The following is a 23,137-nucleotide window of genomic DNA, read 5'->3' on the forward strand; positions in this document are numbered from 1 at the left end:
AGGGTGTTCTCCCATGGAAGAGACAAACAGGATGCAGAAAACATAGGTGACGTTTGTGATGGATGTGAAGGAGAGAAACTAAAGCTGGAAAGGATAGGGGAGGTCTCAAGATGTGATGGTATGTTGGATGAGGTGGACCGGGAAGGCCATGCTGGACCTACCCCCTGGACCACACCCCCTTACACCAATCCACTGCCCTCTGTCCATTCAGGTGGAGCCTGTCACCCCAGCCTCGGCTCAGAGAAACAGCTCTGAGCAGCTCTGACCTGTCACTCCAGCAGCTCTGACCCATCACTCTGCTGAAGTCTTTTCATGGGCGCTGGTGGGCAGGGGCCCAGCTCCTCGGCGAGGGGCCTCTCCCGGCCTGCCCCGTGGGCCTTGCCCTTCTCCATAGTCCCCTGTGCCTGCAGCCGTGCGCAAGCCTGCAAGCCGGGGAGCTCTCCCTCGGGCGTGCAGGCCTCCCCGCCTCTCCAGGTTGCCTGGGCCAGAACGCTTCTGCATCCACCTCCCTTCCTGATCCTGGGTTTGGAGGTCACCTGCCCCCAGGCCGAGAGTAGGTGCCCCCACCGCTACCTGCGGCATCCCGTACAGCCCTGCCCGCCCTGCGAGGGCTGGGGCGCTCCTGTTCTGTGGGCCGCCGTGTCCCCGGCACCCCATGAATCCGTGTCGAATGAATGAATGTCTCCGGGCCGGGACTTGGCCTCATTCACATCCGATCTTCCGGGCCCTCCCCGCCGCGGCGGGGGCCGGAACGCCAGGGCTGGATTCGGGGAGGGGGTGGCGGGGGTGGCGGGGGTGGCTGCCCCGCCCTGGGGCCGCGTTGAGCCGAGGGGACGCCCCTCCGGCGGGCTGGCGGGGCCGGGGTCCCGCTGGCGGAGGCCGCGGCCAGGCGGGTGCGGGGCGGGAGGTGGCGCCGGGCGCTGAGTGGCGGCTCCGGGTCCACCCCTGGCGCGCGGGTGCGGGCGGGAGGCGGGAGGCGGGGAGCGCAGGGGCGGCGGCAGGCGGGAGGCAGCAGCGAGCATGTGCCGCGGAGCCCAGTAACCAGGGACGACCGCGGCCACACCGCGCCGGCGCCGGCGCCCAGCCCAGGCATCCCCGCGCCGCGGCGCCCGGACCGCCCGGGCCTGCCCAGCGGCCGCCCCAAGCCCCGGGCGCCCCAGCGCCGACAGCCGCGCAGCGCAGCGCGGGCGCCGCAGACAAAGGCGCGGCCCCGGCCCGGCCCGCCCGGCCCAGCCGCTCCTGCTGGGCGCCCCAACCGGGTCCGGCCCGGGGGGGCGGGGGCCGCGGCCGCCGAGGATGGGGAAATCCAACAGCAAGTTGAAGCCCGAAGTTGTGGAGGAGCTGACCAGGAAGACCTACTGTGAGTGCTCCCAGCCCCCCGCCCGCGCCCCGCGCCCCGCGGTCACCCCAACACCCACCGCCCCCGCCCCCCGGACCCGCGCGCTACCCGCTCCGCGCTGCCGCCTCCGGGCCGTCCTCCCCGCCCGGCCTCTGCTGTGGACCCCTCGGAGGTTCCCGGGCCGCGCCCCTGCCCCCCGCCCGGCCCCATTGTTCTGGCACCCCTAGCCCGGGGAGTGCGCGCCGGTCGGCGTGCGCGGCGCCACCCCTAGGTCCGGAGGGGCAGCCCCAGCCCCCTGGCGGCCCCCTCTCCGCAGAGCTGTCCCAACGGGCAGGGGCTGTTGCGAGGGTGGGGCGGTGGTCCCGGGAGGGGGCGCCCGGCTGCGCGGAGCCGACTGGCACGAGCGCGCGGGGCTGGTGATTCATGCATCACGATGCCGCCGCCGCCGCTGCGAGATTGGCCTGTCGCCCCCTCCCTGGCCCCGTTCGTGTGTGGGGGGTGGCGAGACTTGGCACAGCGCTCGTCGTGCGGTGACGGCGGCGAAGGGTCCCCGGCACCCAGTGGGTTGCAGCACTTACAGGCTGGATTCTCCCTGGCCCCATCTCTGTCTGCCAGACTGGGAAATGGGTTTCTACAGCCCGGGCCATCTGGGCCGCGTGTGATCATTAGCTGTCTCGGGCTGCCAGGAGGAGGAGGGCCTGTCCTTTCTGGACGTCTCCAGATCAGTCTCAGTGTGTCTCCCTCCACTTGCCTAACTTCACAACTCTGCAGTCACCTTGCAGCCCTAGTTTCTCCATACCAGGCTTCCCCCTTCCCTGCAGCCTCTCCGGAGGTGCCCTGGCATACCAGGGGTTAATGGTAATGGGTCCAGACCACCCAGGGGATGGCCAGAGGCAAGGCTTCAGCATCGGGGTCTGGAAGGACCTCTGCCTGGGTGTTTGACTTGGAAGGGGGCAGTGGCTCTGGGCTTGGGTTGGAATTCAGAACCCATCCCCGGGCAGCTGCGTGGGCCCAGGCCCTCTGCACCATCCCCGGAGGCAGCAGCTTGACCGCCAGCCCCATGTGTTGATGGAGGCTGGGGAGGCAGCTCCTGGTGGTGCATTGCACAACCTCTGCTCCCCGCTTCCCCCCACTCCATCGGTCTTCTGGGCACGTCTGCAGGTCTGTCCAAGCCCACGCTTCAGCTCCATGCCCCTCACCCCTCATGCTTGGAACAAAGGGGGTTTTCCTGAGCGGGTGCTAGTCTGCTGTGAGGTGCTGGCCCTTCTCCTGTGCAATCCTGCAGCATGGAGCTCACATCCCAGGAGCTGCTACCTGGAAGGGGTGAAGCCCCTGGGCAAAGGGCTGCTCTCATCTCTCTCCAAGGTGGGCAGGTGGGTGGCCCATTCCAGTCTGGCTGCTGTTTTGTGAGATTCGCTGGGGCCTCCTTCAAGCTAAGTCCAGATGTGGCCCACAGCCACCAGCAGGTGGACTTCCTGGGTCCCTGTGCCGGGGGAGGGTGAGGAGTGGTGTGCATGGGCTGCATGGGATGCCTCCATCATGGTGGGACAGGGGAGTGAAGCCAGGTTTCCTGCTTATTGAGCATGTCATGTGCCAAGCTCTTGGCATCGTTAGCACCTCGACTCCGCCACAACTGCTCTACCAGGCTGGGTGCTGCTACGATCTCCATTTACAGATGGGGAAACTAAGGCTCAAAGGGGCAAAGTGGCATTCCCATGATCCCACAGCTAGTGACCAGGCAGTGCCAGGACTTGAACTCCAGTCTGTCCTGCTCCAAACCTAGTGAGAGACCTCAGAGCTCATACCAAGAGCTCTTCTGGGCCAGGCACAGTGGCTCACGCCTGTAATCCCAGCACTTTGGGAGGCTGAGGCGGGTGGACCAGCCTGACCAACATGGAGAAACCCCCGTCTCTACTAAAAATACAAAGTTAGCTGGGCATGGTGGCACATGCCTGTAATCCCAGCTACTCGGGAGGCTGAGGCAGGAGAATCGCTTGAACCCGGGAGGCGGAGGTGAGGTGAGATTGCTCCAAGAGCAAAACTCTGTCTCTAAAAAAAAAAAAAAAAAAAAAAAAAGGTCTGCTGGGTGTCTTTTTCTGGCTTTTGCTAGAAGCCCATGATGGTGGATTCTAAATGAGAAGGGCCTGGGGTGATCGTCCTGTTCGGCCCCCTCCTCCGGGCAGATCTGTCAACTTTGAGAGAAGTTGAGTCAACAAAGCTTTGTTAGGAACTGGCCCTTGTGGTGCTGGGCTGGGCTATTTTTAAAGGCCTTTGGAGACGTGGAACAGTTTTGGGCAGGGAGAGAGTTGGCCTGGGTACTTTTCCTCTGTCGAAGCCCTTATTAGGGGTGGGCCATTGGAGGTGGCGGTGGGTTCATTGGCCTCCTGTCTGCCTCCCACGCTGACGTCAGCTCCCTAGTGCAGGCCCTTGTGTGTGGAGCTCACAGCTGTGTTCCCCCCATGTGTTGGCCTTTAGTAGGTTCACAGAATGAAAAGTCGCCCAACAGGACAAGCAGAGAAAGCCTCCAGCTTGTTCTCTGGCCCCCAGATGGGCTTCCTTCTGATGGGGAGTGGAGCCATCTGCTCTTTGTTCTGGGGGATTCTGTGTATGGGGTCAAGAGAAGCGCCCCAGGAAGGACTCTCAAATGTCAGAATCTCCTGGTTGATTAATAAACATGAAGGTACCTGGGATGCCCTCCCGGATTTCTGATAATCTTTAGGTCTGGCTGGGGCCCAGGAATTTGCATCCTTGACACGTGTTTGTGCTGCAGATCGTGGTCCTGGGGAGCCCCGATTGAAGACCACAGTTCCAGTGTATGCTGGGGGTCCTAGCCCACCTCGTGCATAGCTGGCCACAGTGCCGAGGGGGCCTAGAGGGGAGCCATGGGTCCACATCCAAGTTGGTGCTGGGCAGTGTCCTTGGTAGGCGTCTCTGGCTGTCTGTGATGGTCTGTGTGTGTGAGGAAGCAGGAGTGTCTAAAGGCCCCAGCAGTGTGGCCCTCACTGGACACACCGGGATTCCACCTGGCTCAAACCCTAACCCAATCCTCAGCCTTCCACCAGCAACAGGTTAGGGAGAGGTGGACGGGGTCACTCTGCAGCCAAGACTTAGACAGTGGCAGTCAGCATTGCGGGCAGCCCAGTTTCTTTGAGGTCTGGCCCACTCTCTTCCAACCTGCTGGTGAGGCTGTTGGCATCCCTGTGTGTCCCGGCTGTGGGATGGGCCGGTTCCCTCACCTACCTGAGCCTCAGTTTCCTCATCTGCAAAATAGGTGTGCTCATGGTACCTGAACTCAGAGGATGTGATAAGTCAACAGGGTAACTCATGTGCAGCATGGGGCCTGATATGTGGTGTGGGGTATGTGGTCAATAAATGCCAGTGATCATAATTAATGCTTATTTGTTCATTTTCTTTCCTTTTTTTTTTTTTGGAGACAGGGTCTGGCTATGTTGCCCTAACTGGAGTGCAATGGTGCAATCATGACTCACTTAAACCTTGACCTCCTGGGCCCGAGCAATCCTCCTGCCTCAGCCTCCCCAGTAGCTGGGACCATGGGTGTGCAACACCACACCTGGCTAATTAAAAAATGTTTTTTTATAGAGTTAGGGTCTCGCCCTGTTGCCTGGGCTGGTCTCAAACTCTTGGCCTCAAGCAATCCTCCTGCCTTGGCCTCCCAAAGTTCTGGGATCACAGGTCTGAGCCACCGCACCCGGCCTTAATATGTATTATTTTGACCATACAATACAGCTTCATCTTGAACTAGGCTTATGTGTATTTTGTGGGCAAATTTCTTCTCTCCACAGAGGAATCTTCCTATGACTCTGGTCTTTGTGCCTGGCACAAAGAAGATGACATCTATGACTGCTGTGCCTGAATCCCAGCAGGGGCATGCTCTTACGTGTAGCGGCCTCCCCAGCCCCACTTGTGCATTGTGAAGCTGCCCTGGCCTGTTCATTAAGTGCTCACTGTGTGCCAGGCATGGAGACAGAGGAGTGGACGAGAGAGATGGAATCCCCGGCCTCAGGAGGAAAGCAGCCGGGTTATCTGAGAACTTGAGCATGGGGGTGCAAGCCATTTGTGGTGGTCTGAGCTGCATCCCCTTAAAGGCTTCTGAGGCCACTGCAGGCCCAAGCCAGCCAGGCCCAAGAGGCAGAACCTCTGCCCTCCTCCCCTCTCCTTCTCCTTCTCCCCATGATGTTTGCCGGCCCTTCCCAGGGACCCTCGGTCCGGGACTCAGGGGTGGCCACCTCCTCCCTGTTGCCCTTGGTCAGCCCAGGCTCTGCCTTGACCTTGCCTGCCAACCTTGGCTCTCCTCTGCCTTTTCCCTGATGCCCAGAATGGTGCCCGGCACACAGGAGCATGTGGAGGGCAGGAGCCCGCGGCTGACGCCTCTGTGACCCCGAGCAGAGGACGGGTCCCTGGCTCCAGGTTGGGGTCAGCAGTTGGGTTCTTGGGTATCTCTGGTTGTGGACTGTCCTGGGGCCCATGAGGGCCCCTTCCTCTAGGGTGAGGAGTATTCTCTGATCATCAGTCCCCACCGACTGTGCTCAACCAGGGTGGGGCAAGCCGCTGCCTTCGGGAGGCAGTCACTGGAGACCACCTTGGGACAAAGCTGGGGGTTGTGTGATGGCTGCGTGGGGACAGGGAGGGCCCACAGCCAGGCACAGGGTGCGCCACAAGGAGAGGAAAGGACCAACGCCAGGGAGGGGCTTCGGCCGTCCCTGTACATCTCGTGTGCGTGGGCGTGGACCAAGGAGGCCTTCCCTTGCTCTGACAGTGGAGCAGAGCAGCAGCAGGAGAGACTGAGGTGGACTCTCAGCATCAGGATGGGCATCTGGGCAAGAAACATCACCTGTGTTATTAGGAGAGGACTCGATCCCCTGGGGTGTGGGGCTGGGTCCTCACTCGGCCTTGGTGACCTTGGGGAAGTCCCTTGGCCTCTCTGAGCACCAGTTTGCTCATCCGTCAGACCTGCCTTCCAACTCCATGGATCTAAACAGGAGAAGCTTTGCAGTCCGGGGAGCGGGCCAGAAAGACAAAGGGGTTGTTTGGCAGGAGAGTCCCTGGGAGGGAAAGAGGGCTCGGGGGTGAGTTCTGCGGTTCTGGCCCCTTCCTTGGGCAAACCTCCTCTCACCGGCTTCACTTTCCCCCTCTGTAAAATGGGCGGTTTTGGAAGGCTTCAGTGTTGGGGAGGATTCGGGGCATATGAAGGGTTTAGCCTGGTGCCTGGTTCTGAGGGGAACCTTTATTTGTTTATATTTTTATCTCTATAGAGATGGGGTCTCGCTATGTTGGCCAGGCTAGTCTCGAACTCCTGGCCTCAAGCGATCTCCTCCCATCTCGGCCTCCTGAAGTGTTGGGATTACAGGCATGAGCTGCTGCGCCCGGCCACGAGGGTAACCTTTCAAAACTCTCTTGGCAGCTGCTGGTCCTGAGGGTGCAAGTCTTCCGCGTCCAGGGCAGGTGGCCTGTGGTCACCACCTTGTACAGAGAGGGAAGGGGCAGCTCGTGAATGGCGGGGACTCACTCAGGCCCCAGAGCCCAGCTTCCTCCTCACAGCCTCTTTTTGCCCTTTCTGCCTCCTTGGGATCCAGGTTAAATGGGACCCAGCTTCTCCCTTCCCTACATCACCCCGCAGGGTTCTCCCATCTCCCCGTGTCAGGGGAAAGCCCTTTTCCCCGGCAGAGGCCTTGGGATCGGACCCAGCTCCTGCTGCTCCCAAGTCCTGTCTTGAGCGCCTTTGGGGCAAGGCGTGGGCAGTGGGCGGGGGGGGGGGGGTGTCCTGTCGAGTGGGCTGGGCCCGTGTCACCCTGTGAGAGGCCACAGGAAGGAATTTGGACATTATTCCAGATCCGTAGGGAGCCGTGGAAGGAGGCGATAGAGACACATTAGATCTGGGTTTAGAAAAATTGTTGTTGGCTGCAGTCCACAGAATGGACTGGCGGGGAAGAGGGGTGGCGATGAGACGGAAGGTGACCATGGTGATGAACTGGGGTGTCGGTGGGGATGACACGAAAGACAGATTCCAGATATATTTAGCAGGAAGACTCAGTAGGACTTCGTTTCCCTCCCCTCCCCTCCCCTTCCCTCCCCTTCTCTCCCCTCCCCTCGTCTCCCCTCCCCTCCCTTCTCCTCCCCTCCCCTCGTCTCCCCTCCCCTCCCCTCCTCCCCTCCTCTCCCCTCCCCTCCTCTCCCCTCCCCTCCTCTCCCCTCCCGTCCCCTCCCCTCCCCTCTTCTCCCCTCCCCTCTTCTCCCCTCCCTTCCCCTCCCCTCGTCTCCCCTCCCCTCCCCTCCTCCCCTCCTCTCCCCTCCCGTCCCCTCCCCTCCCCTTTTCTCCCCTCCCCTCCCCTCTTCTCCCCTCCCTTCCCCTCCCCTCCCCCCTCCCCTCCTCTCCCCTCCCCTCCTCCCCTCCCCTCCCCTCCCCTCCCCTCCTCTCCCCTCCCCTCCTCTCTCCTCCCCTCCTCTCCCCTCCTCTCCCCTCCCGTCCCCTCCCCTCCCCTCTTCTCCCCTCCCCTCCCCTCTTCTCCCCTCCCTTCCCCTCCCCTCCCTTCTCTTCCCCTCCCCTTCCCTCCTCTTTTTTTTTTGAGACAGAGTCTCACTCTGTCACCCAGGCTGGAGTACAGTGGCACGATCTTGGCTCACTGCAACCTCCACCTCCCGGGTTCAAGCAAATCTGTCTCAGCCTCCCGAGTAGTTGGGGATTACAGGCACCCACCATCACTCCCAGCTAATTTTTGTATTTTTAGTAGAGACGGGGGTTTCACCATATTGGTCAGGCTGGTGAACTCCTGACCTCAGGTGATTCACTCACCTTGGCTTCCCAAAGTGCTGGGATTACAGGCATGAGCCACTGTCCCTGGCCTCATAGTTTTCATTACTTTGTAAATTTGGGATTATCTACTTTTTATTTTCTGACTTAAAAAAACCTGACCATTCTGAATGTTTGCCCGTATCATGAACTATGCTTTTAGAGCATGATTCTTTTTCTTGGTGCATCATATGGACAGAACATATTTTATCTAATCCCCTGTCATTGGACAGTTAGGTTCCTCCTCCCATATTAAAAATACTGTGATGAACATCTTTGTACCACATCTTTGCATGAAGGTCTTTGCACTAAATCTTTGCCCTTATCTTTTCTTGAAGATAAGAACCCCGAATGGGGTTATGGAGTTTAAACGGCTGGGAATGTTTTGAAAGGCTTTTGATTAAAAATTGCTGAATTGCTCTCCAGAAAGACTGTTCCAATTTACATTTTCAGCAAAAGTAGATGAGAGAGTGCCTATTTCTCTGCATTCTTGCCAGCACTGGGTATTACTGTTTTCCTTAATTCTTGCCAATTGTATGGGGAGGAAAAGAGGTGGCTCACTGTCTCAATGTTTATTTCTTTGATTACTATGAAATAGAATCCTAGAATCTTTCAGCTGGAGGAGACTCTTGGGGCCAAGTAGTTCAATGCCCTCATTTTACAAGTAGGCAAATTAAGTGCCAGAAAGGTGAAGCATCTTCCCCAAGGTCACACAGCAAATACGTGGCAGGAACCGCTTTGTTCCTGTCAGGGCACCTCCCACTGTGCCAAGGTGGGTTGGCTGTTGGGGTTCAGATAGGGATGTCTTGCCTTCTTTTTATCTATCTATCTATCTATCTATCTATCTATCTATCTATTTATTGAGATGGAATCTGACTTCTGTCACCCAGGCTGGAGTGCAGTGGCGCGATCTCGGCTCACTATAACCGCCACCTCCCAGGTTCAAGCTGTTCTCCTGCCTCAGCCTCCTTAGTAGCTGGTATTAGAATGTGCACCACCACACCTGGCTAATTTTTGTATTTTTAGTGGAGACGGGGTTTTGCCACTTTGGCCAGGTTGGTCTCAAACTCCTAGCCTCAAGTGGTCCACCCACCTTGGCCTCCCAAAGTTCTGGGATTACAGGCATGAGCCACCACGCCTGGCCTAGGGATGTCTTGACTTCTTCACTGAAGTCTTCTGCTGGGGTTCATCTTGCCCCAAATATCTCTAGCACTCTGGTAAGAAAAAAAGCCAATATAAATTAAAAAGCACATCATCATTATGGTCATAACAAGATGAATCAATTTTCACATTCTGTGTGTGATCTATTTTGCAGGGCAGAGAGTGTCAGAGATTACCTTGCAGCGTTTCTAGGTAACTTGAGATTGGGGTCATATTCCGACCAAGGGCAGAACAGCAGGTGCTGAGGGCTTGAAGGTCAGTTCCGCTGTTTCCTGGCTGGGCGATCCTGGCCAGCTGCTTACGTCTCTGAGCTCTGAGGTCCCTTGCGCATGAGACAGGGATGTTTGCACAGGGATCTGCATATAGTAAGTGCTCAGTAAATGCTCTCCCAGGAAGGAGGCTGCTGGACCGGCCGTATCAGGGACAGCCGTTCTTGGCCACTCCCCTGGGCAGTCACAGAGTGAGCTGTCACAGGCTCTCAGCTGAATTGGGAGTGAGTGGCAAACGTGGAGGGCCTCTGTGGTGGCCTGGCTGGGTTGGTGACCGGATTGTTCTGTATCCGGCTCCTGGCTTGGTGAGTTGGGGAGGGAGAAGGGTTGTGGCAGGCTGGCTTTTAGGTTCCTGTGCGCCCAGGGGCTCAGAGGATGGACAGCAGCACGCCTGGGCTTCAGTCCCAGGACCATCATGGCTGGGACAGTGGCTTTGGAGTCAGTAGTTCCCTCTGGGACTCAGTTTCCCTTTCTGTACAATGTTCAAATTGCCAGATAGTGAGACCCAGTGGGGAAGGTACATCAGGGCCCCAGGGACGGAGTGGGCTTGGGCTCTGGTGTTCAAGACCCAGGCAGGCCCTTGCATCTTCTCAGCCTCAGGCATGGTTCTTAGCCTCTTGATGCCTTAGTTTTCTTATCTGGGAGTTAAGGATAAGGGACTTCTACTACACAGAGCTGTGTGCGGGGTTAGGAATAACTTGGTAGCTCATCTCGGCACTCCCTTTGCTCATGGTGGTGGCGGAGGATCTGCGAGCCGCAGCACGGGACGGTCAGGGGCTGTCGCTGCGGTGAGAGTCTGGTATTAGGCCTGTTCTGTGTGACCCAGGCCTGTCCTTGGTGTTCACGTGTGTTCCTCACCAACTCCACCCAGGAGCCCTGTGGGGTCCCCACTTTACAGATGAGGAAGTGGAGGCTCAGAGCGGACGAGAGCTGGCTCATGGTCCCACGGCTGGAGAGTGGTGCCATTGGGGTCTGATCCCCGTCCCCTGTCAGCCTGGAGTCTGCACACTGAAGCCGTGGGCGGCGGTGAGGGGCCCCTGCTTGGTGGAGGTGCCAGGGAGCCGCCACGGAGGTGTGCAGGTGAGCGTGAGCGTGAGCGGGCCCGGGTGCCTGGTGTGGGTGTTGCAGGCAGGGCGGGTGCTGCGGGGCACGTGGGCAAGTCCCGATTCACGTGGGCACGCTCCGAGCGTGAGTGACGGGGTCATGGCGTGTGTCAGGAGTGGGTGAGCCGGGCACGCCTGTGCGCACGTGTGTGGTGGTGTGTGAGGGCAGCTCTGTACAGGTTGTAAATGTAGGTGTGCCTGGGGGTGGGGGACGCTGGGGAGGGAGGCACAGACAGGCCGGGAGCCGTGCCAAAGGCTGGGAGCTCAGCTGCCAGGTCTGGAACCAGGTGATAAGCTGCCACTCCCCGAGGCAGTGGGGGAATATTGTGGTTGGGGGGAGATGACAGCAATGACGACCACCGTTTACCCAGTGGGCACTCGGGGCCAGGAGTGCTGAGTGCTGCCCTCTCCCCAAAGCCCTGGGAGTAGGGACTCTTATACCCATTTTACAGATGAAGAAAGGGAGGCCCAGGCAAGTTCAGGGACATGCCCAAGTCCCCCCAGCCAGCCAGTCGATGGCCAATCGGGGTTCAGGCTTAGATCTTTATGTTGCCAGAGCCACGCCCTTCCCACCAGGCGCCCGCCTCCCACCGTTTCTGTGAGCCTCAAAACCTTAGGGTTCCCTGCCAAGGGGAGGGAGCGCCTCGTCCCTGGGAGCATCCAAGCCGCTGCTGGAGCATCAGACACTGGCCAGGCATCCTGGACTCCTGGGCTGGGTGTGAGGTTGGTGGTGGATAGGATCCTTCCCGCTGGTTCCAGAGGTTCTGCCTCTTGCAGGGGATTTGGGACAGCCTCTGCCTTGGCTTCCTCCAGGAAGGAGGCAGAGCTGAGGCCTTGTGGAAAGGCGGCAGGAGGAGAGGCGCTGATAGGAGTGTGTGGTGCAGCTGTGCCCTGGCCTCAAAGGCTTCCTCAGCCTCAACCCACCCTAGTGGAGGCTCAGGAGGTGCTGACCGTGTGTGGGCTGGCTGATCTCAACGGTCATCCTCCTGCCCTGGGAACTCAGGAGCAACGTACCCCCATCTTACGGTGCTGGCACCATCCCTGCTCTTGGGAAGCCTTGTCCCGGACAAGGTGGTGAGGACCGAGTGCCCCTGGCCATCCTGCCCTGCCCTGTGCCTGGCTTAGCCCAGGTGCCTTTGGAGGTGTGTTTCCGACAGAGAAAGAGACCGGGTCCTCACGGGTGCAGTGTGGGTTTTGGGGGCATGGTGGCCAAGGGGACCCCCGTGACTTTTAGCTCCTTGAGGTCTGGGCCACATCTTGTGGTCTTTGGTGTCTGTGGGGTGTGTGGCCTGGGGTGTCCTCGCCTCTGCAGAAGGCTGGGATCTTCCCGAAGAGTTTTTCCCTGCGGTGCTGTGGTTTGCTCTCCCTGGTGACCAGGACAGGACCTGCCTGTGCTCCTGACCTGCAGTCTGTTGGGGAAGGGGGACAGCCAGGGAGGTGAGAGTTGGGTCCTGGTTCCAGCCTGGCTTGCTGTGGCCTCTGGCTGCCCCTCTCAGGGCTGCAGTCTCCCCATCTTTTCCACTCTCTGTGAGATGTGATGTCACCATTTCTCAGCTCCGGGTGCCCTGACCATGCGGCTGGGGGGAGGAGCTCCTTGCCCAGGAGGGGGTGCAGGGCAGCTGCTGGCTTTGGCACTTCTGAGCCACCGAGGGGGCCCCAGGAAGCTGGTGAGGCGTCCAGGCCACTGTGCTCTGGATTCCCTGGCAGGGGAGCAGGGGGAGGGCGGGAGGAATGTGGCTTTGAGGAATGTTTAACCCAAGGCAGAAATAGCACTCTGCCTTTTTATTTCAGGCTTGAGTTTTCAGCAGGGAAGTGGGTTCAGTGTGCCTTTCTCTGTCCCCAGCTGTGGGGCCATGGCCACCCCGGCTCCCCCACAGCCCTGGCCTTTGGGGATGGAAAGTGGCCTCTTTCTCTCTCTCTCTTTCTTTCTTTCTTCTTTCTTTCTTTCTCTCTTCCTTCCTTTCTTTCTTTTTTTCTCTCTCTCCCTTTCTTCCTTCTTTCTCTCTCTCTCTTCCTTCCTTCTTTCTCTTTCTCTTTTCCTTCCTTCCTTTTCTTTTGTCCTTTCCTTTTTCCTTCCCTCCTTCTTTTCTTTCTTTCTTTTTTTTCTTTGAGACAGAGTCTCGCTCTGTCGCCCAGGCTGGAGTGCAGTGGCACGATCTCGGCTCACTGCAAGCTCTGCCTCCCGGGTTCACGCCATTCTCCGGCCTCAGCCTCCCGAGCAGCTGGGACTACAGGTGCCTGCTACCTCGCCCGGCTAATTTTTTGTGTTTTTTAGCAGAGACGGGGTTTCACCGTGTTAGCCAGGATGGTCTCGATCTCCTGACCTCATTATCCGCCCGCCTCGGCCTCCCAAAGTGCTGGGATTACAGGCGTGAGCCACCGTGCCCGGCATCTTTTCTTTTCTTTCTTCTGCTATGGGAAACAGAAAGAGCCCTAGACTTGGAACCAAACAGAGCTGGGTTCAAATCCTTTGCTCTCCACTTCTAGCCCTGTTACCACTTCCTTCTCTGAATCTCTGCAGAACTGGGAGAGGGATGCTGAGCCAAGATGGCTTTTCTGGTGGTCTGGTATCCGGGGCTCCTCTCAGGGACCCACGGGCCTGGATTCAAATCCCATGTCCTCTACTGGTTAGTTCTGGGACCTTGGTCTGGCCTTTCCCACCGAGCCCTCAGACTTCATCTGTGAAATGGGCAGATGCCTCCCAGGATTGTGGATGGGATTCATGTGAAAACATTGGTGACAGGGCCTGGCACGGCACATCCCAGGCTTTTAATCCCTCCTGATGCATCCCCGCGCCTTCACCTATAAAACAGGAAGACAATACCTCTTGCGGACTTTTTGCTAGGTTGGATGAGGGAGCCATGCAGCGTGCTAGGGCAGCCCAGAGGCACCTTTTCTTTCTTTTTTTCTTTTTCTTTTTTTGTTTTGAGACAGAGTCTCGCTCTGTCACCCAGGCTGGAGTGCAATGGCACAATCTCGGCTCACTGCAACGTCTGCCTCCCAGGTTCAAGCAATTCTCTTGCCTCAGCCTCCCGAGTAGCTGGGATTACAGGCGTGCACCACCACGCCTGGCTCATTTTTTTTTTTATATTTTAGTAGAGACAGGTTTTCGCCATATTGGCCAGGGTGGTCTTGATCTCCTGACCTTGATCCGCCTGCCTCGGCCTCCCAAAGTGCTGGGATTCAGTGAGCTGAGATCGCGCCACTGCAGTCCAGCCTGGGCGACAGAACGAGACTCCGAGACTCTGTCTCAAAAAAAAAAAAAAGAAGGGCTGGGGTTACAGGTGTAAGCCACCGCACCTGGCCATCCCAGAGGCAGGCACCTTTTCATCAGACCCAGCCCTCTGCTTCCTCCCACTGGCCATGGGTGGGACCCATCCTCACCCACACTTGCATCAAATCCCAGCGGCTACTTCCAGGGGGGGTGTCCTTGGGCCCGGCCTCCTCCTCAGTCCTGGTGGTGACGACATGCTTCACCATCCCCCTTGATTCAGCTGGGAGCTGTGAGGACCGACTGCATCTTATTGCATGACTGCGTCTTGTTGCATGGCTGCTGGAGTAGCCCCCGCTCCTAGAACAGAGCCTGCGCATATTGTTGGAGTGAATGAGAAAACAAGTACATAAACGAGCAAGCCAATGAATGAACGAAGTTCCTTCTTATCCATCTTGGGCTTTGCTTTCTGTTTCTGTCCAGCCCTCTCCTACCTCCTGGGCTGGGGGAGGGGGGTTTTCCTCCGTGGCTGGGGGATCCTGAGAAGTGGGGTGTGGGGAGGCTGGGCCCCAGCTGGCCAGGCCTCGTGAGGACCCCAGACCCTTCTCACCTGCTGGGGCTGGGGAGTTGAGGAGGGGTCCAAGTCACCAGCCACCCAGCAAGGCCCCTCCTCCCGGCCCTGCTCCTGCCTCTTTGTAGGAACCGAAAGATTCCTGTTCAAAGGCAGGAGCTGGGGCTATTTTTGGCACTGTGGGGGAAACAGCGAACGCTTTCCTTCTGTTCAAAAATATATGGTGTGTGTGCTGGGCAGAGGAGGAGCTTGAGAGCTCAAAGCCTGCACTGGCCGGGTTCTTGCCCCTCGGAGAGCGGCCCCACCACCCCCTGCATGCCCAGCAGCCCACACAGCCTTGCCGGGCCGTTATTGTCTTCAGGCTTCCTGTGATGAGGCCTTTGCTGCGCCTGAGCGGAACATGATCTCAATTAAAATGAAGAGCAGGTGTCAAAATCACTGAGCGGAGCCTGCCTAGGTGCCCCGGCCATGATTCTCCAGCTCAGGTTCTGTGGAGCTGGGGACAGCCTTGAGAAGAGATCTAGGTGCATCTCAAGGAAGGAGGCCTGGCCAGCAGGGAGCAGAGGGGAGGCCCTGGGTCCTGTGGGGGGCATGTGTGGCCAAAGGGGTTCCTGGGCCACCTTGCCAGCCCTCACTCCTTGATTTAGAGAGTGTTTATGGAACAGCTGCCTCATGTTAGGCCCTGCGGATGCTGGGGACACAGGGCAGGCTGGCTGGCTGGATTTCTGGCCCTGCTGGCATTCACAGTTTGGCGGGGAGGCAGATGTCAGGCCGGGACAAGCGTCAAGCCAGGGCTTTGTACAATGGACTGGGAATCTCCCTGGTCTGGGGTGCATCTGGGAGGGCTTCCTGGAGGAGGTAATATTGTAGTTGAGACCCGGGGCCAGGGTTGCCAGACATACTAAAAAATGATTTGCTGTTTATCTGATATTTGAACTTAACAGGGTATCTGTATTTTTGTTTGCTGAATATGATAGTACTGCTTGAGGGAGAAGAGAAGTTGGCGGGGAGGGTTTGTGTGGGGGACGATGAGAGTGCTTCGGGCAGCAGGAACAGCATGTTCCAGGTCAGTCCTCACTTTCCAGGGCTTCCCAACCCCCAGCCCCAGGAAGGGGTGGGAGACACAGAGCTGGTCTCCATCACAGCTCAGGCAGAAGCCAAATTGGTCACAGAAGCCACACGGTCACACCTAATGTCACAGCCAGTAGAGCAGGGAGCCCTCTGGATGGAAGCCCTGAGAGGGTCCCAAGGAGTTGTCAAGGTCTGGCAACTCTGGGGATGTGAAATTGCATGGTGAGTGCAGCATAGAGGGCCTGTGGCTGTGAGGGCGCTGATGGCGGGAGGGCCCTGATGGCAGGAGGGCCCGTGCTGTGCTCAGCTTGGCTCCAAGCATGAGGGGCACTGACGAGCGATTGGGCAGCTCAGAGGTGAGCTTATGTGGCCAGAAGCAGATCCGCGGAAGTCCCTTGGCCTCTCCAAGCTGCGGTTTCCTGGTTGTGGAGTGGGGTTGCTGATGGCCCCTGCTTTAGGAGGTACCTGGAGAGTCAGGGCGGGGACATGGGCAGTGGGTTGGCCCCTCAGAGCTGTTGGCTGACCCAGCAGGGCAAGGGCTCCGCTAGGAGGAGTGTCTCGGAAAGCAGGGGAGCAATGTGAGGCCACAGGGCACACCCGGGAGACGGGGGGCCTTGCCCAGGGAGGTACTGGCAGGCATCCCAGTCAAGGTCAGGGTCCGGCCTCCAGCGAGCTCCGGCCAGGCTGATGGGTCCGCGTCTGTGCCTCTCTGTGCCCCGTCGCCGCCATCCCCGGGTCCTCCTGCTCTCTGAGCACCGTGACAAGGACCCTGATGAGTCACTCTGTGCCTCCTCCAGGAGGGCAGGTCGGAGCTGAGCCTCCACCCTCCGCTCTTAAAGGGCCAGAGCCGGAGTCAGGGCTGCTGCCTGCTGCTGGCCAGGGCTGCCTCTGCCTGGGCTCCAGCAGCAGCCCTCGCCAACCCTCCCAGCCAGTCGCCCTGGAACACATGCTCTAAAACCTCCTGTGGTCCCTGCAGGAGCCGTTCTGCCCTGGCGCAGCTCAGGGGCCAGACCTCGGTGTTTCGGGAGCAGATCCACAGCATTCTGGGAGGGGAGGTGCTGGCGGTGGCCGACGCTGGTTCCACCCCTGGTGCCGCCCTCACCCAGTCTCTGCGTCCCTGCCACTGCCATCTCCATCTATCCGTGTGTGGAGGGCCTTGCACCTTCCCCGGGGTCTCTCTTCACCTCTTGCCTCTGCTCCATCTTGGGACCCTCTCAGGGCTTCCATCCAGAGGGCTCCCTGCTCTACTGGCTGTGACATTAGGTGTGACCGTGTGGCTTCTGTGAACAATTTGGCTTCTGCCTGAGCTGTGAGGGAGGCCAGCTTTGTGTCTCCCACCCCTTCCTGGGGCTGGGGTGGGGGTCCCTGGAGGGCTAGGACTGAAGCAGGAATGTGGGGACTAGGGTGGGGGAGGCAGGTGCCACATGATCCAAAGTGGGGGGATGGAGGGTGGCGACCTGCTTGACTTCTTGTGGTCCCTGCCCCTGCAGGGTGCCCCCGTTATTGGCCCTAGCCATCTGGCCTTGTCTTTGGGTGCTGTGACATCTGTATTAATAATGGTGGCAATTGTTAACATTTTGGGATACTTGCTATGTTCTCTCCGCCTGGACCACGCCACGCTGCCTGTGGATAAGGTTTTGTTCTAGTGTGATGTGGCTTCTTGTGGTTCCTGAACTCACCAGGCTGAGCCTTGGACCTGCAGCCTCTCCTGGAAAGCGCTGCTTCTTCCTCTTTGCCTGGCTAAGGCCTGCACATCAGCCCTTTCCTCAGGGAGCACGCCTGACCCCCTAGGCTAGATTGGGTTCCTGCTTCACATTTTCGTTAACCCTGAACTTTCCTTTTTTTTTTTTTTGAGACGGGGCTTCGCTCTTGTTGCCCAGGCTTGAGTGCAATGGCTCAATCTTGGCTCACTGCAACCTCCGCCTCCTGGGTTCAAGTGATTTTCCTGCCTCAGCCTCCCGAGTAGCTGGGATTACAGGCATGTGCCACCATGCCCTAATTTTATATTTTTAGTAGAGATGGCGTTTCTCCATGTTGGTCAGGCTGGTCTCGAACTCCCAACCTCAGGTGATTCACCCGCCTTCTTGGCCTCCCAAAGTGCTGGGATTACAGGCATGAGCCACCGCGCCCAGCCTCTTTCCTTTGTTTTTTTTTTTTCTTTTTGAGGCGGGGATCTCGCTTTGTTGCCCAGGCTGGAGTGCAGTGGTGCAATCTTGGCTTGCTGCAACTTCCGCCTCCTGGGTTCAAGCGATTCTCCTGTCTCAGCCTCCCGAGTAGCTGGAATTACAGGTGCCTGCCACCATGACTAGCTTATTTTTGTATTTGTAATAGACACGGGGTTTTGCCATGTTGGCCAGGCTGGTCTCAAACTCCTGACCTCTGGTGATCCACCCGTCTTGGTCTCCCAAAGTGCTGGGATTACAGGCGTGAGCCACTGGGCCCAGCTGAGCTTTCCTTTCTTATTATGACAGATAGACAGCTGTGTGGGTGTGTGCTAACAGGGTGTGTCTCCCCTGTTGTATCAGGGACTCAGAGGACAGGAACCTGTGTCTAGGTCATTGCTGTGTCCCTGGAGCCTGGCTCAGGTTCTGACCCATTGAGAGTGCTCAGAAATTAATTGCTGGATGAAGGAAAGGTGAAAATCCTGTTTGTTCCTTTAACCACCCTGCAAGAAAGGCATTGTGATCACCACTATTCCCATTTTGCAGCTGAGGAAACTGAGGCTCAGAGAGGTGAACTTAGTTGCCCAAGGTCACACAGGGGCTAAAGAATGAGTCAGTTTAGACAAAGACCCTTTCTATTGAGTAGGTCAGTTGCCTCAGTGCCTTCCACAACGTCTGACCTTGGCAATGTTTGGGAAATGCTTGTGGAATGGGACTGATCCAAATCCCTGAGTGCCGAGGTCAGCTCTGAAATGTTTGAGAGGGTCCCCACCAGGAATCCTGAGAAAACTCCACACACACAAGATTTTCCCAGGGTCTTGGCCGGCCACGGTGGCTCACGCCTGTAATCTCAGGACTTTGAGAGGCCGGGGTGGGCGGATCACTTGAGGTCAGTAGTTTGAGACCAGCCTAGTCAACATGGTGAAACCCCATCTCTACTAAAAATACAAAAATTAGCCGCGTGTGGTGGCGCATGCCTGTAATCCCAGCTACTCGGGAGGCTGAGGCAGGAAAATTGTTTGAACTTGCTTGAACCCAGAAGGTGGAGGTTGCAGTGACCTGAGATTGTGCCACTGCACTCCAGCCTGGGTGACAGAGCTAGAAGATAGACTCCGTCTCAAAAAAATATATATATACATATATATACATATATATATATATTCCCAAGGTCTCGAAGGCCCCAAAGAGGCAGAAGATGTGGCTCACTTCCTTTTGGAATATTCTGAGCTGAGTCTGACAGGAAAGATGGCTTGAGCCAGGGGGCAGTTCTTGTATGTTTATGCAAAAGAGAGAGAGAGAGAATATATGTGGTCATTGGAACAAGTTCCTTTACTAGCCAGGAATAACTTTGGGTTTTAGAAAATAAAAGTATCCCTGTCTACTTTCCAACTTACCCACCTAAAACAAGAACATGCATTCTGTGAGAACACACATACACTGAGCACCTACTATAGATCCTGCCCCATGGAGCACCCAGCCGTCAAAATCGGACAAAAGCAGGCACTCACAGAGACAGAACAAAACCATTTCTCATACAGCTTCTCTGAGGCCACTGTGTACATTTTCAACTGGTTTCTTTCCATCTTTTTTCTACGTATGTAACTATGGTAGGTTTTATCGCCCTTACTTTTCTGGTGAGAAAACCAAGGGAGGTTAACCAACTTGTCCAATGTCACACAACTGGAACGTGGTAGAGCCGGGATTTGAACCTATGTCAGTGTGACTTGATCTGGGTCACTCAGCCAGTCAAAGCAAGTTAACATATCAGCAGATACTGAGGACCTTTGCCTGCCAGCACCAATGGCACTTTGTTGGGGCGTCAGAGATGCCAAAGACTCAGTAACTCTTTGAGAGCATGCGGGAGGTGGGCAGGATCGTCCTTGGGGATGATATCTCCCAGCTAAAACCTTCCTGAGCCCGGACTCTGGAGTCGATAAACCTGGCCTCCGTCTCCACTCCTCCACCCCTGACTGCATGATCTTGGCCGAGTGCTTTGCCTGTCTGTGAAACTGCAGTTTCTTGGAAGTGGGCTGGCAGGGACCCCTGCCTGTCAGCACAGGGCCTTGGGGAGGATCCTGAGGGACTGAGAGGGAGACTGCGCTTTGATTTTGACTCTGAGCAGCTCTAAGCAGCCTCTCACCTGGCTCCACTCCCTGTGGGAGCAGCAACAGCTTCCCATCTTGGCGTCCACCCCAAGGCCTGGCCCTCTGACTTTTATTCAGACCCCACGACTCCTCATTAGCACAGCATCTCCAGGGCGCCCATCATGTGCTGGGCTTGGTGCTTGTGACCTGTATCCTCTCGTTGGCCCCTGACAGCGGGGCAGGGAGCACGCTGACCCAGGCCACGTGGCGACTGGATAGTAGGTAGACCCATCTGTGCAAAGGCCCTGGGTGATCCCTGCTGGACTGTGTGTCCCAAGCCGAAAGCCTGGCTTTAGGGGGCCTCGGGCAGGGGAGCCAGGACCGGGTGCAGAGCGGTGAAGAGCAGCTATCGGGAGCTGGGGCTGAAGGTTACCTGGCCCTGGCCCGAGTCTGCCCTCCGGGGCCAGGGACTCGCCATCTACTCGCCATTCCTGAAGACAGGCCGGGAGATCCCCCAACAGGTGAAATACCCCCACTCAAGTGCTCAGCCTTCCTCTCGCCAGCCTGGAGGCTCTGGCCTCTCTTACATGGAGGCTAGGCAGCCGTGGGGATGTAAGGAAGGGAGGTGGGGGCCGGTGGGGGGTGGTCAGAGCCTGGTCAGCTGGATGGCCGTGGGCATGGGGCTCCCCCGATGAGCCCAGGTGCCTCATCCTGAGACAGACACAGCAACAGCCCATGGCCCCCTGGGCTGTGTGAGACTCTAATGAAATGAGGGTGCAGGCTGGTGCCGGGCAGACCACAGTCAGCACCCGATGGCAACAGCGGCTGTCACAGCTGCTCACCGCTGTGCATGGCGGTCTGATGGCCCTGGTGGGCGGCCTGCTTGGAAGGGGCAGCGAGCAGAGCAGACAGGGCCCGCCCACCTTTCCTGCCGGCCGCTGTGTGCGCCAGCCCAGTGCTGGACCAGTCCTGGCCGGCACTCGGCGAACTGGGGTGGAGACAGTGACTGCCAAGGAGGCTGGGTCAACACTCCCACAGTGGGGACACACGATGGGGGGCTGGAGGGCAGAGGGGAGGGCAGAAGGGCTGGGGAATGCGCGGTGAGTGGGTCAGGGCGAGGGGCTCCTGCAGCGGCTTTTCTCAGCCAGGAGTGCCCGGGAGCTCTGGGCAGCAGGCCAGGCCTCCTTTCTGGGGCAGCTCAGGCCTGGTGCTGGGGCCCAGCCGCCCTTTAGCCAGGCAGTGGTGGCAGACAGGTATGGGATTGGGAGTGGGGGGTGGTCTCTCTTCTCACCCTGGCAGGAGCATCGAGTAATAAGTACAACAGCAGTGATGATCATGCTGACTGCCTCGTGCCAGGCAGCTCCTGCGTCTGCTGTCACGTTACTCTGAGCTTGGAGGCAGTGCCGCCGAGCACTCCATCTTAGAGAAGAAGCTGCCGCCCTTGTCCAAGGTCGAGGGTTAATGAGTCTGGGGCCCGGCCACGTTATCTGGCCCAGAGCCTGTGCCCACCTTCCTGTCCTCACTCCAGCCCTCTCGAGGGCTGCTCTTCCTGGACACGGGGCCTGTCCTCCGTGGGAAATGAGACGCTCCAGCCCCTCATCTGCTTGTTGCCTGAAGGTCACTCTGTGGAGCGTGGGAGCTGGGGGGCCTGGAGGTCTCAGGAGTTGACCTCTTTCGTGGGACAGAGAGGGGAGGGTGCGTGGCCACGTTCACGCATTGGGTCAGGAGCAAAGGTGGGCAGCCAGGGCTCCCTGCCCGTCCAGGAACACCAGCATATATCCCCGGGGCCTTCTGAAATCACCCGATGCTGCCGTGTGACTCCAGGGAGGTGCTCCCCTAGGAGCCGGTGCTGCAGCGGTGGGGGGAGTGATCTGAGGCCTTGTGTGCTTGGGGCACCTGGAGGATTGGAGCAGCAGGTGGCTGCTTCCCAGCCCTCGAGTGTAGCAGGACCCCGGTGGGAACCCCACAGGTGTTTCACTCTCTTTTCTGTCCTCCCCACCTCCCAGTATGCAGTACTCCATGGTTGGCACAGCTAGTAATGTCCTCTTTCACAGATGGGGAAACCGAAGCCCAAACTGGGGAAAAAACCAGTCACACAGCAAGGGAGTGGCAGATCCCTGGAGTCCAGGCCCCACAAGGGACCACCACCGTCTTAGCTATGAGGAACTGCCCCTTCCCAGGGGTGGGCCCGGCGGGAAGGGGCAGAAGGGTGTGTGCGGCCAGCGGTGCACTCCCTCCGCTCTCTGACTTAGCTGTGCTGTTGCTGCCCAGGGAGGGCTTGGGGCAGAGCACCCTATTCTCAGGAGATGGTACCGTGGGGGCTTCTCAGGTAGGTACTGCAGGGAGAACACAGCTGCAGGGTGCTGTGAGGAGGGGCAGGGTTGAGGTTGGAGAGGCTGGAGATGCACTGAGGCTCTGGAGGAGGGTTCTAGGAGGGGAGGAATGTGACCACATTAGGGATGCTGGCAGCTGCAGGTGGGGACTGGATGGAAGAGTGGGATGGGATGGGGCTGAGAAGAGGCCGGCACAGTAGCTGGGATGGTGTGGGGGCGATGTCCAGCCAGCCCTGGACAGTGGGGGCTTTCCCGTATTTTTGAGGCAGCCGGGTTGGATGGGACTTGTCTGCAGTTGGTGCAGGACTGCCTGTAGGGAGATCTCAGGATGGGGACCTGGGAGGAGGCCCAGGGGATCCCTTTGGGCCACGTGGAGCCTGAGGGGCCCCTGGGTCGTCGGTGAGGAGCTTGGACGGGGGTTGGGGAGCTGAACTGCAGGAGGGGCCAGCTGGGAGGAGACTGGGAGTGAGGGGTGCAGGGAGCAGAGCCGCCCCCAGAGAGCGCGTGAGCTGGGCGCTTGGAGGAGCCCTGGTGCTGGGAGATTGAGCACAGGAGAGACGTGGGCCTGGGAGGAGCTTCTGAGGCCAGCTGTGCTTCTGGAAGGAGGACAGTCAGTGATCAAAGGTGTCAGGACCGAGGGGACTGTCTGATTTAGTAAGATGGGTCACTCATGGCCAGGCCCAAAGGCCCCGCCTTCTGTTCTTGTCCTGCTCAAACCCAAAGGCCCCCTTGCTGGTGCGGTTTTCCTTCAGCTGTGGTGGAGGGCTGGGGCCAGGTACAGAGACACTCGGGCAGCCCTCATCCCTGGAGATGGATCCAGGGCCAGGTCCGCCCCAGGAGGGATGGCGGAAGAGGCTGGATTGGCTGGCCGTCTGCCCTCCATGCCTCTGGCTGCAGCCGGCACCGGGAGGAGGCTGCCAGCCCCTGCCTTTTGCTCCCACCATGTTTGAGCTGAGCTTCAATCGGGAGAGAGGTGTTGTGCTTTAGGGAAATCAAAATCAGACTTAACATCCTCCTGGGCTCCT

The 23,137-nt window shown here is 58.4% G+C and overlaps 1 protein-coding gene across 1 annotated transcript in view; it reads left to right on the forward strand.

Moving 5' to 3' along the window:
- Positions 1-972: 972 nt before the first annotated feature.
- Positions 973-23,137, forward strand: part of NCS1 (neuronal calcium sensor 1) — a 65,208-nt gene continuing 43,043 nt past the window's right edge. The window contains exon 1 of the mRNA XM_054501906.2: positions 973-1,360. Coding sequence (XP_054357881.1) covers positions 1,297-1,360 — 64 coding nt within the window. The 5' untranslated portion in view covers positions 973-1,296. The remainder of the gene's footprint in view (positions 1,361-23,137) is intronic.

This window comes from Pongo pygmaeus, chromosome 13 (assembly GCF_028885625.2).
Source record: "Pongo pygmaeus isolate AG05252 chromosome 13, NHGRI_mPonPyg2-v2.0_pri, whole genome shotgun sequence".
NCBI classification, from domain to species: Eukaryota; Metazoa; Chordata; class Mammalia; order Primates; family Hominidae; genus Pongo; species Pongo pygmaeus.